At 37.5% G+C, this 20,740-nt stretch overlaps 1 protein-coding gene across 1 annotated transcript in view; it reads right to left on the bottom strand.

Annotated features, from left to right (window-relative positions):
• Positions 1-20,740, bottom strand: part of IQCM (IQ motif containing M) — a 347,601-nt gene that overhangs the window by 295,787 nt on the left and 31,074 nt on the right. The window contains 2 exon segments of the mRNA XM_069540669.1: positions 4,218-4,312; positions 8,414-8,504. Of these exon segments, the coding sequence (XP_069396770.1) occupies positions 4,218-4,312; positions 8,414-8,504 (186 nt within the window).

Raw genomic sequence — 20,740 nt, forward strand, 5'->3', positions numbered from 1 at the left:
GCTACTGGCTAGCAGTTCAAGGATAAAAGTAAACAGGTTTCAGAGGTGGGAAGGGTGAGGGATAAACTCAGAGAAGAAAGACATACAGAATTATATAGATAGTGGGGTTTTGATGATAAGAGTTGACCTGGAAGTCCTTGGTGTCTTGTGGAGACTAATATAGACAGAGTTAAAGGACATATTTAATAAGATTCATCCTGAGGGTCTCAAGGCTGTGAATCTAGCAAGTAGGGAGAGGTAAGAAATCTTGCCAAGAGCAGAGTCTGGGGGGATTGGTCCTCTTCTCTCCTGCCAATGATTATGTAGAGAGGTTTTAATATCTGAGAAGCAGCCATACAGGAAAAGGACATTTTCTAACCTTTCATCCCTTTCATTGAGGGCAGTTTCATTCTTTCCTTGAGGATGACAGAGAACTGAAAGGATCTGCACCAGGCCACACAGAGAACTGGTTCTTATGGAGAGCAACGTGGGCTTCTTTGACACATGGCCACCTTCCTAGAACTCTCTTTGATAAAGTCTGTTAAAGAGTTTCTACCATGGGCCTATTCCATTAGAATCATAAAGATGGGGAGAAAAATCACCAGTGAAAGGTGTGCTTGAGGAATATCATTTTAAGAATGACCTTCCAAATTCACTGAAATAGGAGGGCAAACAGGCAGAGTCAAGGTCTAGAATAGGATGTGAACAATGACAATGGCAAAAATAGTTGAATCCAGGAAAGGCTGCCATGATTGTGTTTATACAATAACCATAAACCTCACTTCCTGAGTTCAGTGCTTTGATAGTGTAAGGCAAAGTCGTAATGAGGTGTGTCTTGTGCTTCTAGTAATACGTCCTTTAGGACAGGGTCAAAGCCTTTTCAAGTGTATCATGCTTTACTATGTATATCAAGGGAACTGTAGCTAAGAATTACAGCTCAATTTATTAAGTACTAGGATGTATGATATATACTTCACAAGCATTATCAGAAAAACTTTAGGTAGGTATTGTTATTATTCCCAATTTAACCCATGAGGAGACTGAGTCACAGAGTGATTAACTTGAATGAGGTTTCCCAGCTAGAAACTGGCAGGGTCAGAATTCTAACCTCATTAGAGTAACTACAATAACTCCAGTGCCTTCACTCTTAATCACTGTGCTATACTGCTTTAAAAGGCAAGGCTTCAAGCAGTATTAGGTACATACATTTACATATATAATATTATAAATATATTATTATTATATACTATATATCAAAAGGATAGAAATCATGACTTTGTCTTAATTCCTATGTTCTAATTTCCTCTCCTTTTTCCTTTAATAAGAATAATTTATTTATCCTAAAAAAAAACTGGGCAACTTTAAGAGCCCAGTAAATTACCATACACCCCAGAGAAAACCACAAGATCTATATTCTCTCACAATTTAAGCAACATTCTGTTGTTAAACAGACCTCAGTGGCTGTTTCAGACATTCAGTGAAGCTGTAACTTACTAAACAGAGTTACAATAATATGTGGATAAAAGGCTTTGTTGTACAAATTTTTAGACTCTAGTCTTAAAATGAACTAAAAAATTAGCAAGCATAAAAAATATATTCATTATTTCTTCACCCAAGACACAAAGCCAGGACCACACCTAGGTTATTCAAAAAGAAAATCAACATTTTTCACATTTTACTAGTAGCTTACATAAAATAAGTTTCTGGCCACAGGTCCTCAGATATTTCTGCCCTTATTTTTAAAAATGTTGCAATTATAAAAGAGCAATTTAGCTTAAAACCAAACAAAACAAAAACCTCACATACAACAAAGCAGTGATGAAATTCCCATTCTTACCTGATTAAAAATACCTTTCATTTTAAGGAAAAAAGAATAGCTACCCTGTAGCATTTGGAAATAATGATTTTTACTGCCATTTTTTATACTTTTAGCCTGTTTAACTTTAAATTTCCCATGAGGTTTATGAGTATTGAGAGACTTACATCATAAAACTAATAATCTGCCCAACAATTTGGTTTTAAATCATGTAAAGTACACTGCATAACATTTTACTTATTTTTATGGTATCTGAGCAGTCTACATAAAATCAGCATAAATAAGAACTATAAAAAGATAGTATCCAGTGTTATTCTTTTGCATGTTTATATTCACTGCTGTTATTATTGTATTTTATTTTCCCAAATTCTTTTTTCTTTTATCAGTTATCAAGTTTTAGCTTACTGTATAGAAACAGACACATAGATACATACAGAAGTATATTCCATTTGAGTGGCTTCTCCTATTAATTTATCTTCATTCATTCATACATTCATTTAACAAATGTTTATTAATGCCCAATATGTGGCAGTCACTGTGATAAGTATATGAATTCTTTAGCTTTCATGAAGCTATAGTTCTATTAGTAAATATTTCAGATATTTCAGCAGAACATTTTTGCACAGCTAGAACCTTTAGCAAATCTCAAAACATATCATGTAGGTGCCAGCCTTACACTCACAATTTCACAATAATCTATAGCTAGTAACTGGGATTCTCTCAACAAATATTTTAGAAGAAAGGTCTTCTATCTTATCTTTAGCACTAGATGAACAGTGGTCAAGCTCCTGTATAGTAAGCTCCACATATACAGAGAAAGAAGACTCACATATCTACTTTCAAACTAAAGCCATGAGAATTACCAAACACTTCAATGGGCTAATAGGCTCCTCCACAAGGGAAAGACACATGTGATTTACCTGAGGTGGATGGTATTTGAAAATAGAGGCTTTTATCAACCCTTAGGATGATCCTGAATAAACTCTAAATGTCACACAATTAGTAGAATTTTGACGACGTCGTAGTTAAGGGCTGTAAACATCAGTTTTCAGGGTCATCGGGTTGGTTTTTTTTAAAATATTTTATTTGTTTATTTTATTTATTTATTTTGCTACATCGGGTCTTAGTTGTGGCACGCAGAAATTTCGTTGAGGCATGTGGGCTCTTCGTTGCAGCGGGCGGGCTTCTCTCTAGTTGCAATGTGTGGTTTTCTCTCTCTAGTTGTGGCACACAGGCTCCAGAGCATGTGGGTTCTGTAGTTTGCAGCACGCAGGCTCTCTAGTTGAGGCACAAGAGCTCAGTAGTTGTGGCGCACGGGCTTAGTCGCCCTGCAGCATGTGGGATCTTAGTTCCCCAACCAGGGACCAAACTCGTGTCCCCTGCATTGGAAGGCAGATTCTTTACCACTGGACCACCAGGGAAGTCCCTAGGGTTATCAGATTTTAAGACTGTTATCTATTAAAACTATTTCACCACCAGACCCTGTACCATATGAGGAATTTTTGATAGCACTTACCTCTTCACATACATACTTAATGCTAGACTCAACTGAGACCCACACATTATTCTACTACCCTGGGGCTTCAAATTATCTGATCAAGCCTTAAAAGAACTTAAGCTATGGACAAATACAAGAAGTAAATATTTTAAATAGACCTATTGTATGTGTTCAAGATTCTGACATTATATTCACAAACAGTAATAGTTTGGATGAATATTGGTTCGATTAATAAAAATGTGTTTGATGAGCCTCCAGTTGATGTTTAAATTCCTTCTGTAATAATCCAAACAAATAAAGGCTGGTAAAATTGTAGATGGATAAAGGAAATTTTAAACAAGAGTGCCTTGAGAAACCAAGGAGGAGTTTATTCTGCAAATTTTCAAAAATGCATTCCAAAATCAATCAAAGTCCCACCCTACAAGAAGAGTTTTCTCTTAATGACAGCCTGAAGCTCAAGAACATGACTAACAAGTTAAAAAGAGGGAAAACTACAAAATAGTTTTTGAATCAACAGCCCCCAAGGTCATCACATAGCTCACCAAGTTCCAGAGTTGCTCAATCACACTTAAGGGACATGAGGGTCATCTATATTTTCTTTTGAAGAAATACATATTTTTTTAAAACAACAAAAACTCAACTATAGAGACACATTTAAAATTATAAGAATTTATCCTTATAATTTCCTAAAACCTTCAATATTTACACACATTAAAAAAAATTCAATCTCTAAAGTTCAAATAAAGGAGCTAAAAAATTAGTTATTAGTGGTTGTTTCCGAAATCTCTATCTCGTGACACATTATTTGAAATGAAATATAAAGGAAATGACTGTTCAATACCAGCTGTTTGACTTTGCATTTTAAATGAATACAAAATAATGAAAGTCACTGTGTTGCTACCACACTTAAGCAGTATGACTCACCATTTTCTTTCAAAAGCCCCATGGAAGAGGAGGTCATGGGTTGTGACTGCAAGCCAAGGTTGATGATGGGGAAGGCACAAAATGAGTCCACCATTCTGTTTCCAAAACATGAAGGTAGAGCTTTGAGTGATTTACTAGTAATCAAACTTTCTAGACTAATGTTACAGGATTAGATGCTAATCATGGAGAGAAAACCTCATCTCCTATCAACAGAGACTATGACTATTGTATCATCAGGACCCTCACTGCAGAGTAAGGGGCACATGGTAGGCCCTCTATAAATATTTATTATTGAATGAAGACAAAATAATACCAAATTTTGCTGGATCTAAGCAGGGATAACATAGGAACATTTGCTTTCTGAAAGAAAAATTCTAATAAAAATCAGAAAAATGAACATGCATCATATCTATTTCTTCTGTTTTGCAAGAGATTTTAAGTAATATGTTTTCCTATCATGACTTGGAGAGCTTCAACCAAGTCAGCTGAATCAAAAAACGGGCACCATGTAGCAACTTTAGAAAATGTAAATAAGCAAAAGTAAGAAAATAAAAATTACCCCTAGTTCACTACCCTAGTACATGAATAATAATTGCAAAGCCTTAAATGCTTCCTATGAGCTGAGCACTATTCTAAGCCCTTTATGTGTCTTACCACATTTAATACTCACAACAAGCCTCTGAATATTTACTATTATTATACTCATTTTATAAAGGAAGAGACTAAGAGATTTAGGGGTTAAATAGTATATAGTTCAGATTACTCCAGCTACAAATGGGTAGAGCCAGGATTTGAATCCAGGCAGTGGGATTTAAGGAACTAAGTAAGCGCCTTATTACTACTTTATACTCACTCCATTTGTCATGATTAACATGTGTAATATACCCCACACCTTCTCTATGTTTAGGTGTACATAAATGTACATGAACTTTTTAGCTTATTTTTTATATGTGATAACATATAGTGAATATATTTCTTTGTAAATGCACAAAGATACACGTCATTATTTTGGTATAGAAATGCAATTGCTAGTTCAAATATTAAAGAAATGTTACATAAATTTTTAGGATTTTAAAACATTCTACCCATCAAAAAACTAGGGTCTATGAAGAAAGTCTGTGACTGTCCGCTTTTGAGTTTCATATCTGGCATATAGTAGGTGTTCAATAAATAGTAAATAAATGAGTGACATAGGATCCATTAGTCTGTCACTCATGTGGTCACGTTTATGCAGTTGGCCAAAGAACTGAGGTACCCCTTATATGACAAAATCACATTGTCAAGGGAAAATACGAGAGGTTTGAGTATGCAGGCAGCTTTGCAAAACTCCATTTGAAATTCTAGAATTTTATTTATATGATCAAGAATGGGATCAACATACATAGTTGTAGTTTGCTTTGCTTCCTTATAACTAGTCCCTGGTTAACTATTAGTTAAATCTCCAAATTAGAACTATTAATTGCATTTTTCAATGATTCCCTATTAATGAAAGATTCTAACAGAAGTAGACCACAATTCATTCACTTAAGCAAAATATTGTGCAAACACTAAGGTGAAATACCAGAGTTGTTTCAACACAAATGTACCAAATGCCATGAGGAATTCTATCATTATTTTATAATACCCTCATTCTGCTATTAAATTGATCAGAATAACCTAAATACAAATTGTTATGTAACACATAAGAAACTCCCACTGATCACAAAACTACGGGAAGTATTTCACTTGCCTGAAATACAGAATGCGTTTACAGAAATGCAGTTGTCATACCTTCAAATGTACCAAATATTATTAACTAAAAAATTAGCTCTAATAAATAAATGCATAATAAATAAATTTCCTTGATGGAAAATTAATATTTAGAATGCACTCACATTTATCATTATTGAAATAAAAAGAGTATTTAATGTATGACAATTAATCTTTGAAGTTAGAATTCAAAGGTGTATTGAAGAACTTCAGTTCCTTAAGCTTAAACTTGAAACTGCAGAAGTATTCAATTTTGTTTTCCTTTGCAAGTCAAACATAGAGAAATTTGGGAAAAGGAAAAAAAAACATACATTTATAAGATTCCATCATATTTCTTCATGTATTTTCCAAGGAAATTTCTTTTGTTGGGTCAATATTTTTATGGTCTACCTAAAAATATTATGTGTCACCTTAAAAATTAGTGTTTTCCACAGCATCTTCTAGGAAATTAAAAGTCGTTTCTGTACAACTCCTCTCTCTGGGTTCTATTTGTCTTGAACAGAAACCTTTCCAGGGTCTCACAAAGAGTTGGGCAGTTCATGCTAATTAGTCCGAAAGCCTTCCCTGCATTGTTAACAACCCCCTACCTGATTTCCTGACTGATTCCATTTTCCTTTCTGTTGCTTATACCCTCATGGCTAAGTCACTTCTAACATTTATGAAAAGAAGCCAACTGCTGTGGCAGGAAACAAGTTACCGCCATAAGTTAGCTATAAATAAAGACAAAGCAGGGCTTCCCTGGTGGCGCAGTGGTTGAGAGTTCGCCTGCCAATGCAAGGGGCGTGGGTTCGTGCCCCGGTCCGGGACGATCCCACATGCCGCGAGCGGCTGGGCCCGTGAGCCATGGCCACTGAGCCTGGGCGTCCGGAGCCTGCGCGTCCGGAGCCTGTGCTCCGCAACGGGAGAGGCCACAACAGTGAGAGATCCGCATACCGCATAAAAAAAAAAAAAAGACAAGGCAGGCTTAGTGGATTGAAGTTCAGTCTCTATGTACCCCAGGCTGTCATTGAAGTACTTGCTCTTAGTTTCAAAGGGTGTTGATCTTCCTCATTAAGCAGGTTTTGTTTTCATTAAACATGGATTGTTAGGATGTCAAGAGATCTTTATCTTTCACCAGTTGCTGAAGAAACAATTCTTTGGGAAATACTCAACTCTCTTGAGAAAGACATACTGAAAGATGTTAAACCTGATCAGGTTTATTAATGAGTGCTCTAATTTTCCCTAAATTATCACTATTCTTCCTTGGATTACAGCCCCATCTAAATATACTGAAAATGGTAGTTTTTCAACATTAGTTCAGTTAGCTTTTCTAGTTTTAAAGTTTAGCTGAAATTCTAAACTGTTTGGTTAAATTGCTATATTAACTACTCTTTTAGCAGGTAACACTCTGCTAGACCAACCTGGCTCTCAGGTTAACTTAAGTAAAGGCAAAAGAATATTTTTTTAAACTAGTATATTTCCAATACAATCATTTATTTTCCTTCCTAATTAATATCTTCTCTTACCATGGATAAAACCAAACCCTCAGTATTAAAGCTGTACATATACTCCACTCTTCCAAATTCCAGTATCGTATTACACTTTAAGCCAAGAAAGTGGTTACTTCTGAGCATAAAACTTGTAGTGCTAAGCACAGTTTGCAGGATAAATGTTGGAAGATCCAGGACATTCTTTACAGTCACAGCAACATTTTTTCTAATTTCTATTATTTATAGCTGTGCCAATTACCCCACATTTCTGACCATGTTATATAATGAATTAATACAAAACAAGCCACTGAAAAATACATTTTAACAGAGCAGTATTTACATTCTAGAAGTATAAATGTTCCTACAAAATGTGCTGAAGGGCCTTTAGAGGTTCTATCTGTAGCTTTAGGGCCAAAAATTATGTACACAATTGTAACATTACCCCAAAGATGATGCTGTTATTTAGTGGAATAACTCAGAAAAGTAACTGACCCATCTCCAGACACCTTTGGAAAGCAGAAGCAATGCTCAAAATTCCTGCCTTCAAACTATGCTCAGTAGGATCATCCTCACCTTCTGTTAGAAAAAGACTAACTTTAAATTATTATATTAAAAAAGAAAAATTATAACAACTCTGCTCCATAATAGCTGCAGATGAATTATTAAAATACCAAACTTATGTAATATTATCATAAAATATGGCATTTTTCTCAAGAAAGCCACAAATTGGATTTGAGCTTATGCACTGTAAAACCCAGATGGTTTGCTTAACTATTCAGACATCTTCCAGTTCAAAAGTTAATTGAACTGAAAACTAAAATTTTGATAATTAATATGCTTTGAGGTACTCAAGCAGAAGGACAAATTAGCCTCATGCATGGGGTGTTAACAGACTTGACAAACCATGACAATTGGTCAACAAATACTGGCAAAGTAGAATAGTGTATGTTTTCTATAAGTTAACCAATTACACATTACCTGGTCTTCGCATGGTGCTGTTGCTTCTCTTTCTCCATTTTTTTACTCACTGAATCAATATTAGTCACTATTTTACCCAGGTTAACTTGTTCTGGAATTCGAAAGAAAAGAAAAGCTTTAATTGTATACTATTAGTTTTCAAGTTCTAAGTGCATTCTTTGAATTAAACTGCAAATCACAGATTTTTTTAATAATAGGTATGATATTTTTCAAAAAAATTACTAACACAAAGATATGGTAAAAATAAACATTTAAGTGTTTTTTTCCACCCCATGCTCCTCAGATGTTTTGCAATTACTAAAATTTAGGACTGAAAGTGTAGAGTATATGAACTGCATATATCAGAAAGGAGATAGCTTCCAGAGAAATGTCTGCAAGAATACAGCACATTCCAATGAGTACAAAAAGCCTCGTTTATACATATCAGCATTATTATCATCCTTATCTTCAGCAGGCTTAGGTTTTATTGCAGAGCCTGCTATTTTAAAATAATTTAGCAATCATTAGTTAATGTAAATAGGAACACTGAGTGCTCCAGAAATCTCCTCCATTTGATAGAAAGACTGAAGTCCACAAAAGGCAAAGGTTCTGCTATTTAAAAAATCTAGTTCTTAGAGTTTATAAAGAAACCTACATAAATATTTTTTAAATACCTATTACTTTCTATTTTGTACAAATAATGGGACTAACACAGTTTGAAACACTGCAACAAAATATTAAGTCATGTATCTATTAAAGACATTCTAGCTACTAGTTCAGGTATATTAAAAAGATATTAAAGATACAGAGAACATATGAGATTAAACCCTCTGTTTTAGAAATTTTACAAACTACTTGGTTTGTAAATGCTAACAAATAAAAGAGCATAGTCGATAGCATTATATAATCTAGATTTAAAATGTATAACAAAGAACACAAAAAATTGGGAGAAATGGAAAACAGAATGCTAATATTTATTGACTATTTATATCAGGGGTGTTGGTTAGCATTCCCTGTGAATTATCTCACACTTAAACCTCAAAACTGTTCTATTGTTTTTTGGTGAAGTATTGTGATTATTCTCTATTATACAGGAAAACAGTTTACCAAAGATCTAAGTTAAAAGGTGCAGAGCCAGGGCACAAACCCATATCCCTCTGACTGTAAATTCACTCTTCTTCACTCTGCTCCACTGCCCCCAGGCAGAGCTCCCGGGGCCTCAGGTGCCTAACTATGGGAAAAGGATAATTTCTGCCATGCTTACTTTGGAGGGTGACTACAGAGCTCAAAAGACACACTTTACATAAAGATACACAGTAAGTTGAGAAATATCGTATTAAAGTGAAGAAGTAGAGAAAGAATTTATAAGTTAGAGTCGTAAAAATAGAAACATTTAAAAATATCTGCCATATGCCAAGTGCGCTACTTGCTGTATACAGATTAGCATATTTTATTCTCACAACCACCCCATAAATTAGGTACTATTATTATCCCCATTTTACAGATGAGAACACTGAAGCAGAGAAACAGAGATTAACTTTCCTAAGGTTATACAGCTAGCAGGAGGTAGAGGCAATATTCAAACCCAGGCAGGCAGTCCCTACAGCCTGCATTCTTAATCACTAGGATACCCAATATGCATATTTTTAATTTTACTTATTTAAGGAATATCTACTGAGTGAAAATTGTCATGCTAACTCCTAGAGAGGAGATATAGGATATAATGATTAATAAAAGATTGCCACTCTCAATGGACAGCATAACTAACATGAAAATCACTCAGAAAAGTGAAGGAGAAAAAGGATGTGGGGAAATGTCAGGAGACGTGCAACCCAGATATCTAGAGAGTGAATTTTACAGTGATGCTAAAGGAACTAAGCTTGTGCTACTACAATAATTAATAAAGCAAAAGATATGCCCATTTTGAGAAAAAAGTATTAAAAACTTTAGGGATAATCCATTTAATCGCTAAACTGAAAGCCCTCTACATTACCATTTAACTAAATCATGTTAGTACTGCATCCAAAATAGAAAATAAGTGCAGTTACACCCCTTTCAAAAAGTAGTATAGGGGCTTCCCTGGTGGCACAGTGGTTAAGAATCCTCCTGCCAATGCAGGGGACATGGGTTCGAGCCCTGGTCTGGGAAGATCCCACATGCTGTGGAGCAAGCCCGTGTGCCCCAACTAAGCCCGTGTGCCCCAACTACTGAGCCTGTACTCTAGACCCCACGAGCCACAACTACTGAGCCCACGTGCCACAACTACTGAAGCCCATGCGCCTAGAGCCGGTGCTCTGCAACAAGAGAAGCCACTGCAATGAGAAGCCTGCACACCACAACAAAGAGTAGCCCCCGGCTCGCTGCAACTAGAGAAAGCCTGTGTGCAGCAACGAAGACACAACAGAGCCAAAAATAAAAATAAATTAAAAATAAATAAAATTTTTTTAAGTAGTATAGAGTTAATGAAGATTTCTAGAAAGGCAATTAAAGCATATGAAAATCCTACATTACTTCTAATTAGTTTAGATAAACCTTTAGATGGGGAACAAGACTTACTGTGTGACTTTGGGCAAATTATAACATTTCTGAGTTCATAACCATTCCCTTTATGTAAAATCTAGTCTCTAAAACAATTACATCAACTCTAGAATTTCAGTTCTGGAACATAAACTATAAATCACTTCTGGTTAAAATGATTAGTAAGAGACAGGAAGACTGGGAAAAGAAAATGCAGGTAAAGTGATGAACATTTGGGGGTTTTGTAATGAAATCAAACAAATGAAACATAAGGCATTAGAACTTCCAACCAAAAAACTCTAGTCCTTAACACTATTTACCATGTTTTTCTCAGAGTTCAGCTGGAATCAATCATTCATTCATCTGGAGTCAATCATCCATTCAATTTCCTTCACTTCTGACTATTTCACTTGTCTCCTTCATGGGCTCATTTTGCTATGACTACCTCAACTTGTAGTCTTGTTGTGTATGCCCCACAGCTCTTTCCTTGACTGCCTTCTAACCCTTTGCTTAAATGATTTGGTCCACTCCCATGGCTATATTCATCATGTAAATGTGGATACTTCACAAAATCTCTATATCTTGATCAGACCACTCTCAAGGGCCAAATTTGAATAACTATCTCTATATGCATGTCCCAAAGACATTCCAATCAACATGTCCCCTCTCACAATTAATGACACCACCATCCATTCAAAACCCAGAAGTCACCTCTACTACTCACTCTCCCTCAGCCTCCTAGTACAATCAGTCATCAAATCCCTTCCACTTTTCCACTCATACTGTCTCAACACAGAGCTTTACCATCTCTTCTCTGGAACACTAATAGCTTCCTCACTTGGATTCCTGCTTCCAACCATGATACCCTCCAATCCATCCTCCATACTTTCTATAAATAATCCATAATTTTCCAAATAATGGGATTTTAAATTATCATTGTTATTATTTAAAAATTTAATTTCACTGTAATCAGAGACCATGATTTATATAATTCTAAAATCTTTGAAATTTACTGACCCCTACTTAATAGACCAATGTGTAGTCAGTTTTCACAATGTTCCATACTTGTCTGAAAATGTACATCCTCTCACTGTTGTTCTGTACTCATCTAATAAATTAAGCTTCTTAATTTAGTTGTTTAAGTCAAATACTTTGTAGCCTTACTGATATATGTGTATGCACACAGTTATGTAAATATGTGTGTATACATTATTTTTTGCTGGACAATTTGAAAGTTGCAAACAGTATGACATTTCACCCCTAAATACTTCATCACATAACTCCTAAAAACAAGCACATCCTCTACACATTCACAATATCCACCCAAGAAATTAACATTGATACAATAAGACCTTAACCCTAACACTAACCCTAACCGGATGTATCTGTATACAAATTCCCATAGTATTGTGCAGGGACTATGTGACAAGTTCTCCTGGTCTCCATCCTATGAACACCTGGCTGCTCATTTTCAATCTCTCTCCTTCTTCTATCAGACCTCTAAAAAATGCAGTCCCATGAGCCTCTATCATAAGCCCTTTCACTTGTGTTAACTTCACTTGTTCCTTGGGAGATTTCATCCAGTTCCTTAGGTAAATATGTCCATACATCAGTGACTCTAAAACTTTATCCTCCAGGCCATACCTGTCCTCAAAATTTCAGACCCATGTATATAATTGTCTTACACGTGAAGTTGCATATTAATAAGCATTTCAAATATAATGTATTTAATAGAAACCTTGGTCTTCTCTTCCAAACACTGTTCTTTCTTGTCTTTCTTGTGTCAGTAAAAGACATCACCACACAGCCACCCACTCAAACCAGAAACTCATAACCTGTCACTAAAATATATATCAAATTTACCAATTTCCTCCAGTGTCACTAATACCACCACAATAATGCTACATACCAAACCAAACCAAAACTCAGTGGATTATAAGTTTAGATGATTCTTGCTCATGGTTCTTTGACTTGGCCAGAGCAGCTCCGCTTCAGGCTCTGAGGCATGTGGCTTAGATGGGCCATGCCGGAGGGGCAGCTACCTGGGGCATGGTCTTCTCATGGCAGACCAAGGAGTAAGACATACAAGTTAAACCACTAAAACAGCAGTCCCCAACCTTTTTGGCACCAGGAACCAGTTTTACGGAAGACAATTTTTCCACGGACCAGACGGTGGGGGGATAGTTTTGGGAGGATTCAAGCCCATTACATTTACTGTGTACTTCCTTTCTATTATTATTATATTATAATATATAATGAAATAATTATACAACTCACCATAATGCTGACAGGAGGTGGAGCTCAGGCGATAATGCAAGCGATGGGGAGCAGCTGTAAATACAGATGAAGCTTCACTCGCTTGCCAGCTGCTCACTTCTTGCTGTGTGGCCCAGTTCCTAACAGGCCACAGACCAGTACGGGTCCATGGTCCAAGGGTTGGGGACCCCTGCACTAAAACATTTAAAACTATTGCCTGTGTTATATCTTGTCACTTTCCATTGGCCAAAGCAAGCACACGGTCAGTCTCAAAGGCTGGCCAGGGAAGGGAAGCATACTCCAACCCACGGTGGAGGAGGAAGAGAGCGGATGTGTCTTGAAAAATAACTCAATCTAAGCCAACATTATCTTTTGCCTAGACTGAAAACTAGCTTTCTAATTACCCTCCCACTTTCCCTCTAGACTCTGCTCACTCCAGTCTACACACAAAGGTCAACATATCTTTTCAAAACGGAAATGTGGGGGAGACCTTCAAGATGGCAGAGGAGTAAAATGTAGAGATCACCTTCCTCCCCACACATACACCAGAAATACATCTAAATATGGAACAACTCCTACAGAACACCTACTGAATGCTGGCAGAAGACCTCAGACTTCCCAAAAGGCAAGAAACTCCCCACATACCTGGGTAGGGCAAAAAAAACAAGAAAAAACAGAGACAAAAGAATAAGGATGGACCTGCACCTTGGGGAGGGAGCTGTGAAGGAGGAAAAGTTTCCACACACTAGGAAGCCCCTTCGCGGGCAGAGACTGCGGGTGGCGGAGGGGGGAAGCTTTGGAGCCACGGAGGAGAGCGCAGCAACAGGGGTGCGGAGGGCAAAGCGGAGAGATTCCTACACAGAGGATCACTGCCAACCAGCACTCACCAGCCTGAGAAGCTTGTCTGCTCACCAGCCAGGGTGGGCGGGGGCTGCGAGTTGAGGCTTGGGCTTCGGAGGTCAGATCCCAGGGAGAGGACTGGGGTTTGCTGCGTGAACACAGCCTGAAGGGGGCCAGTACACTACAGCTAGCCAGGAGGTAGTCCGGGAAAAAGTCTGGAACTGCCTAAGAGGCAAGAGACCATTGTTTCGGGGTGTGCAAGGACAGGGGACTCAAAGCACTGCCTCAACAAGCCCCAGAGATGAGCACGAGCCATGGCTATCAGTGTGGACACTAGAGACCAGCATGAGATGCTAAGGCTGCTGCAGCCACCAAGAAGCCTGTGTGCGAGCACAGGTCACTATGTACACCTCCCATCCTAGAAGCCTGTGCAGCCCACCACTGCCAGGATCCTGTGATCCAGGGACAACTTCCCTGGGAGAACACATAGTGTGCCTCAGGCTGTTGCAATGTCATGCTGGCCTCTGCCACCGCAGGCTCACCCCACATTCCATATCCCTCCTTCCCCCCAACCTGAGTGAGCCAGAGCCCCCAAATCAGCCACTCTTTTAACCAACCCCCCCAAGTCTGGGCAGGAACAGATGCCCTCAGGCGACCTACACGCAGAGGCCAAAATTTAAATTTGGGGCCAAATGCAAAGCTGAACCCCAGGAGCTGTGTGAAGAAAGAAGAGAAAGGGAAATTTCTCCCAAAGGCCTCAGGAGCAGCAGATTAAATGTCCACAGTCAACCTGATATACCCTGCATCTCTGGAATACCTGAATAGATAACACATCATCCCGAAATGGAGGCGGTGGACTTTCAGAGCAACTGTAGACTTGGGGTTTGCTTTCTGCATCTAATTTGTTTCTGGTTTTATGTTAACTTAGTTTAGTATTTACAGCTTATTAACATTGGTAGATTTGTTTATTGATTTGGTTGCTCTCTTCTTTTTTTGTATATAGATATATTTTTTTTTCCTTTTTCTCTTTTTGTGAGTGCGTATGTGTATGCTTCTTTGTGTAATTTTGTCTGTATAGCTTTGCTTTTACCATTTGTGCTAGGGATCTGTCGGTCCGTGGTTTTTTTTTTAATATAGTTTTTAGCACTTGTTATCATTGGTGGATTTGTTTTTTGGTTTGGTTGCTCTCTTACTTCTTTCTCTATATTTTCTTTTCTTTAATAACTTTTTAATTTTAATAATTTAAAAAAAATTTTACTTTAATAACTTTGTTTTTATTTTATTCTCTTTCTTCCTCCCTCTCTCCTTCCCTCCCTCCCTCCCTCTTTCTTTCTCTTTCTTTCTTTCTTTCTTTCTCTCTTTCTATGTCTGTTTCTCTGTCTCTCTGTCTGTCTGTCTGTCTCTGTCTCTCTCTCTGTCTCTCTTTCTCTCTTTCTTTCTCCTTTTTCTTCTGAGCTGTGCGGCTGACATGGTCTTGGTGCTCCAGCCAGGGGTCAGGCCTGTGCCTCTGAGGTGGGAGAGATGAGTTCAGAATATTGGTACACCAAAGACCTCCCAGCTCCACATAATATCAAATGGAGAAAGCTCTCCCAGAGATCTCCACCTCAAAGTTAAGACCCAGCTCGACTCAACAACCAGAAGGCTACACTGCTGGACACCCTATGCCAAACAACTAGCAAGACAGGAAAACAAACCCACCCATTAGCAGAGAGGCTGCCTAAAATCATAATAAGGTCAAAGACACCCCAAAACACACCACTGGACGCAGTCCTGCCCACCAGAAAGACAAGATCCAGCCTCATCCACCAGAACACAGGAGAAAGTCACCTCCACCAGGAAGCCTACACAACCCACTGAACCAACCTTAGCCACTGGGGCAGACACCAAAAACAATGGGAACTATGAACATGCAGCCTATGAAAAAGAGACCCCAAACACAGTAAGTTAAGCAAAATGAGAAGACAGAGAAACATACAGCAGATGAAGAAGCAAGGTAAAAACCTGCCAGACCAAACAAATGAAGAGGAAATAGGCAGTCTACCTGAAAAAGAATTCAGAGTAATGATAGTAAAGATGATCCAAAATCTTGAAAAAGAATGGAGAAAATACAAGAAACGTTTAACAAGGACCTAGAAGAACTGAAGAGCAAACAAACAGTCATGAACAACACAATAAATGAAATTAAAAATTCTCTAGAAGGAATCAATAGCAGAATAACTGAGGCAGAAGAACGGATAAGTGACCTGGAAAAAAGAATGGTGGGGCTTCCCTGGTGGCGCAGTGGTTGAGAGTCCACCTGCCGATGCAGGGGACACAGGTTTGTGCCCCGGTCCGGGAAGATCCCACATGCCGTGGAGCGGCTGGGCCCGTGAGCCATGGCCGCTAAGCCTGCACGTCCGGAGCCTGTGCCCCGCAACGCGAGAGGTCACAACAGTGAGAGGCCTGCATACCGCAAAAAAAAAAAAAAGAATGGTGGAAATAACTACTGCAGAGCAGAATAAAGGAAAAAGAATGAAAAGAATTGAGGAAAATCTTAGAGACCACTGGGTCAACATTAAACACACCAACATTCGAATTATAGGGGTCCCAGAAGAAGAAGAGAAAAAGAAAGGGACTGAGAAAATATTTGAAGAGATTATAGTTGAAAACTTCCCTGATATGGGAAAGGAAATAGTCAATCAAATCCAGGAAGGGCAGAGAGTCCCATACAGGATAAATCCAAGGAGAAACACACCAAGACACATATTAATCAAACTATCAAAAATTAAATACAGGGCTTCCCTGGTGGTGCAGTGGTTGAGAGTCCGCCTGCCGATGCAGGGGACATGGGTTCATGTCCCAGTCTGGGAGGATCCCACATGCCGCGGAGCGGCTGGGCCCGTGAGTCGTGGCCGCTGGGCCTGCGTGTCCGGAGCCTGTGCTCTGCAACGGGAGAGGCCACAACAGTGTGAGGCCCGTGTATCGCAAAAAAAAAAAAAAAAAATTAAATACAAAGAAAAAATATTAAAAGCAGCAAGGGAAAAACAACAAATAACATACAAGGGAATCCCCATAAGGTTAATAGCTGATCTTTCAGCAGAAATTCTGCAAGCCAGAAAGGAGTGGCAGGACATATTGGAAGTGATGAAAGGGAGAAACCTACAACCAAGATTACTCTACCCAGCAAGGATCTCATTCAGATTCAACGGAGCAATTAAAACCTTTACAGAAAAGCAAAAGCTAAGAGAATTCAGCTCCACCAAACCAGCTTTACAACAAATGCTAAAGGAACTTCTCTAGGCAAGAAACACAAGAGAAGGAAAAGACCTATAATAACGAACCCAAAACAATTTAGAAAATGGGAATAGGAACATACATATCGATAATTACCTTAAATGTAAATGGACTAAATGCTCCCACCAAAAGACACAGATTAGCTGAATGGATACAAAAACAAGACCCATATATATGCTGTCTACAAGAGACCCACTTCAGACCTAGAGACACATACAGACTGAAAGTAAGGGGATGGAAAAAGATATTCCATGCAAATGGAAACCAAAAGAAAGCTGGAGTAGCAATTCTCATATCAGACAAAATAGACTTTAAAATAAGGACTATTAAAAGAGACAAAGAAGGACACTACATAATGATCAAGGGATCGATCCAAGAAGAAGATATAACAATTGTAAATATTTCTGCAGCCAACATAGGAGCACCTCAATACATAAAGCAAATGCTAACATCCATAAAAGGGGAAATCGACAGTAACACAATAATACTAGCGGAATGAACACCCAACTTCCACCAATGGACAGGTCATCCAAACTGAAAATAAATAAGGAAACACAAGCTTTAAATGATACATGAAACAAAATGGACTTAATTGATATTTATAGAACATTCCATCCAAAAACAACAGAATACACATTCTTCTCAAGTGCTCATGGAAAATTCTCCAGGATAGATCATATCTTGGGTCACAAATCAAGCCTTGGTAAATTTAAGAAAGTTGAAACCGTATCAGGTATCTTTTCCAATCACAACACTATGAGACTAGATATCAATTACAGGAAAAAGTCTGTAAAAATTACAAACACATGAAGGCTAAACAATACACTACTAAATAACCCAGAGATCACTGAAGAAATCAAAGAGGAAATCAAAAAATACCTAGAGACAAATGACAATGGAAACACGACAACCCAAAACCTATGTGATGCAGCAAAAGCAGTTCTAAGAGGGAAGTTTATAGCAATACAATTCTACCTCAAGAAGCAAGAAACATCTCAAGTAAACAACCTAACCTTACACCTAAAGCAATTACTGAAAGAAGAACAAAAAAAAAACCTAAAGTTAGCAGAAGGAAAGACATCATAAAGATCAGATCAGAAATAAATGAAAAAGAAATGAAGGAAACAATAGCTAAGATCAATAAAACTAAAAGCTGGTTCTTTGAGAAGATAAAATTGATAAACCATTAGCCAGACTCAGGAAAAAAAGGGAGAAGACTCAAATCAATAGAATTATAAATGAAAAGGGAGAAGTAACAACTGACACTGAAGAAATACAAAAAATCATGCAGGATTACTACAAGCAACTCTACGCCAGTAAAATGGACAACCTGGAAGAAATGGACAAATTCTTAGGAAAGCACAACCTTCCGAGACTGAACCAGGAAGAAATAGAAAATTTAAAAGACCAATCACAAGCAGTGAAATTGAAACTGTGATTAAAAATCTTCCAACAAACAAAAGCCCAGGACCAGATGGCTTCACAGGCGAATTCTAGCAAACATTTAGAGAAGAGCTAACATCTATCCTTCTCAAGCTCTTCCAAACTATGGCTGAGGAACACTCCCAAACTCATTTTAAGAGGCCACCATCACCCTGATACCAAAACCAGACAAAGATGTCTCAAAAAAAGAAAACTAAAGGCCAATATCACTGATGAACATAGATGCAAAAATCCTCAACAAAATATGAGCAAACAGAATCCAACAGTACATTAAAGGGATCATACACCATGATCAAGTAGGGTTTATCCCAGGAATGCAAGGATTCTTCAATACATGCAAATCAATCAATGTGATAAACCATATTAACAAATTGAAGGAGAAAAACCATATGATCATCTCAATAGATGCGAAAAAGCTTTTGATAAAATTCAACACCCATTTATGATAAAAGCCCTCCAGAAGGTAGGCATAGAGGGAACCTTCCTCAACATAATAAAGGCCATATATGACAAACCCACAGCCAACATTGTTCCCAGTGGTGAAAAACTGAAACCATTTCCTCTAAGATCAGGAACAAGACAAGGTTGTCCACTCTCACCACTATTATTCAACATAGTTTTGGAAGTTTTAGCCACAGCAATTAGAGCAGAAAAGAAGATGTCCTCAGAGACACCTTCATGACATTTACATCTAAAGTATGTCCCCAGTCTACTACATCACTCTATTTTCTTCACTGTGACCTTCACATTTCATGATTATCTTGTCTATCTCTTTGCTTGCTTTTTGTGTATTTTCTCCCAGCAGAATATAAGCTCCATTTTCACAACTATATCACCAGTGTCAAGAAGAGTGGTTGGCATATAATAGATGTTTAATAAATAAATAATGAATGAATGAATGAATGAATTTTTCTCTTGGTATATTATGAGCTATTTAAAATGGAACATTTTTATTCCGTTTCTAACTCACACATAGCATTATAAATCAGCAGCCCAATAAATATTAATTGAATAAATGAAGTAATTAATGTGTTTACTAGATATAGATGTAATAAATTTCAGATTTCATTGTCATGTCAGAAAGCGGAATAAAGACATTTGTGCTAGACAGGTTATCTGAATACTTCAGATTTCACTTACATTTTTCTACTCCACCCTCATGTAGTTATTATTGTCCAGTATAATACCCTTCAACAAATAAATTATTATTAACTACCTCCCTTCAGCTATGTGTCAGAGCCAATGGAGGTTATAGGAAAAGGGGGAAACATCACCACCACTTTGCAGAAGTTCATATCCTATCAATCCCAAAGTAATGGTAGTCATTCATTCATTGTTGAACAAATACCTCAGTGCCTAGCCTAGCATATATTAGGTACTCAATAAATGCTGAATGAACAAACAGAAGTCAGCCAGGAACCAAGAGCAGAGTTGAATTAAATGCAAGAGAATATGTAATTCCACATGATGTCAGCAGAAGAGTACTGTAAATTAATCCATGTTTTGCCAGCACAATTTAACTCCACTATGAGACCTCAGTGTATGAAACAATAGTGTGAAATGTTTTTAAAAACATCTTGAATTTTTTAAAAAAACAAAAAATAGATAACTATTTCAGGAATATAAAAATATAATGTAATAGTAATGAAGAGGAGGACAAAAATTATACAATTCCAATAAGCTTTAAGATATTTTACTCAAGTATAATCAATTTGATATCTATTGGTACAAATTATTAAATTAACTGATATATTTCAGGAATCAGAATCTCATCCTCCAGGTGGGTATACTGTATTGTTTATGATGGATAATACAGAGAAGTGGTTAAGAAAGCAGACAGACTCAAGGGGGTATACATTTGAACTTCATCATCAGTATGACCCTCAGCAAGTTATATTCTATCTCTGAGTTCAGCATCTTCATTTGTAAAAATGTCTATGATGATAATAGACTGCTATGAAGACTGCATGAGTGATACATGCAAAATACTTAGCACAACACCTGGTTACATAGTAAGTG

The sequence above is a fragment of the Delphinus delphis genome, chromosome 5 (assembly GCF_949987515.2).
Source record: "Delphinus delphis chromosome 5, mDelDel1.2, whole genome shotgun sequence".
Classification (NCBI taxonomy): Eukaryota; Metazoa; Chordata; class Mammalia; order Artiodactyla; family Delphinidae; genus Delphinus; species Delphinus delphis.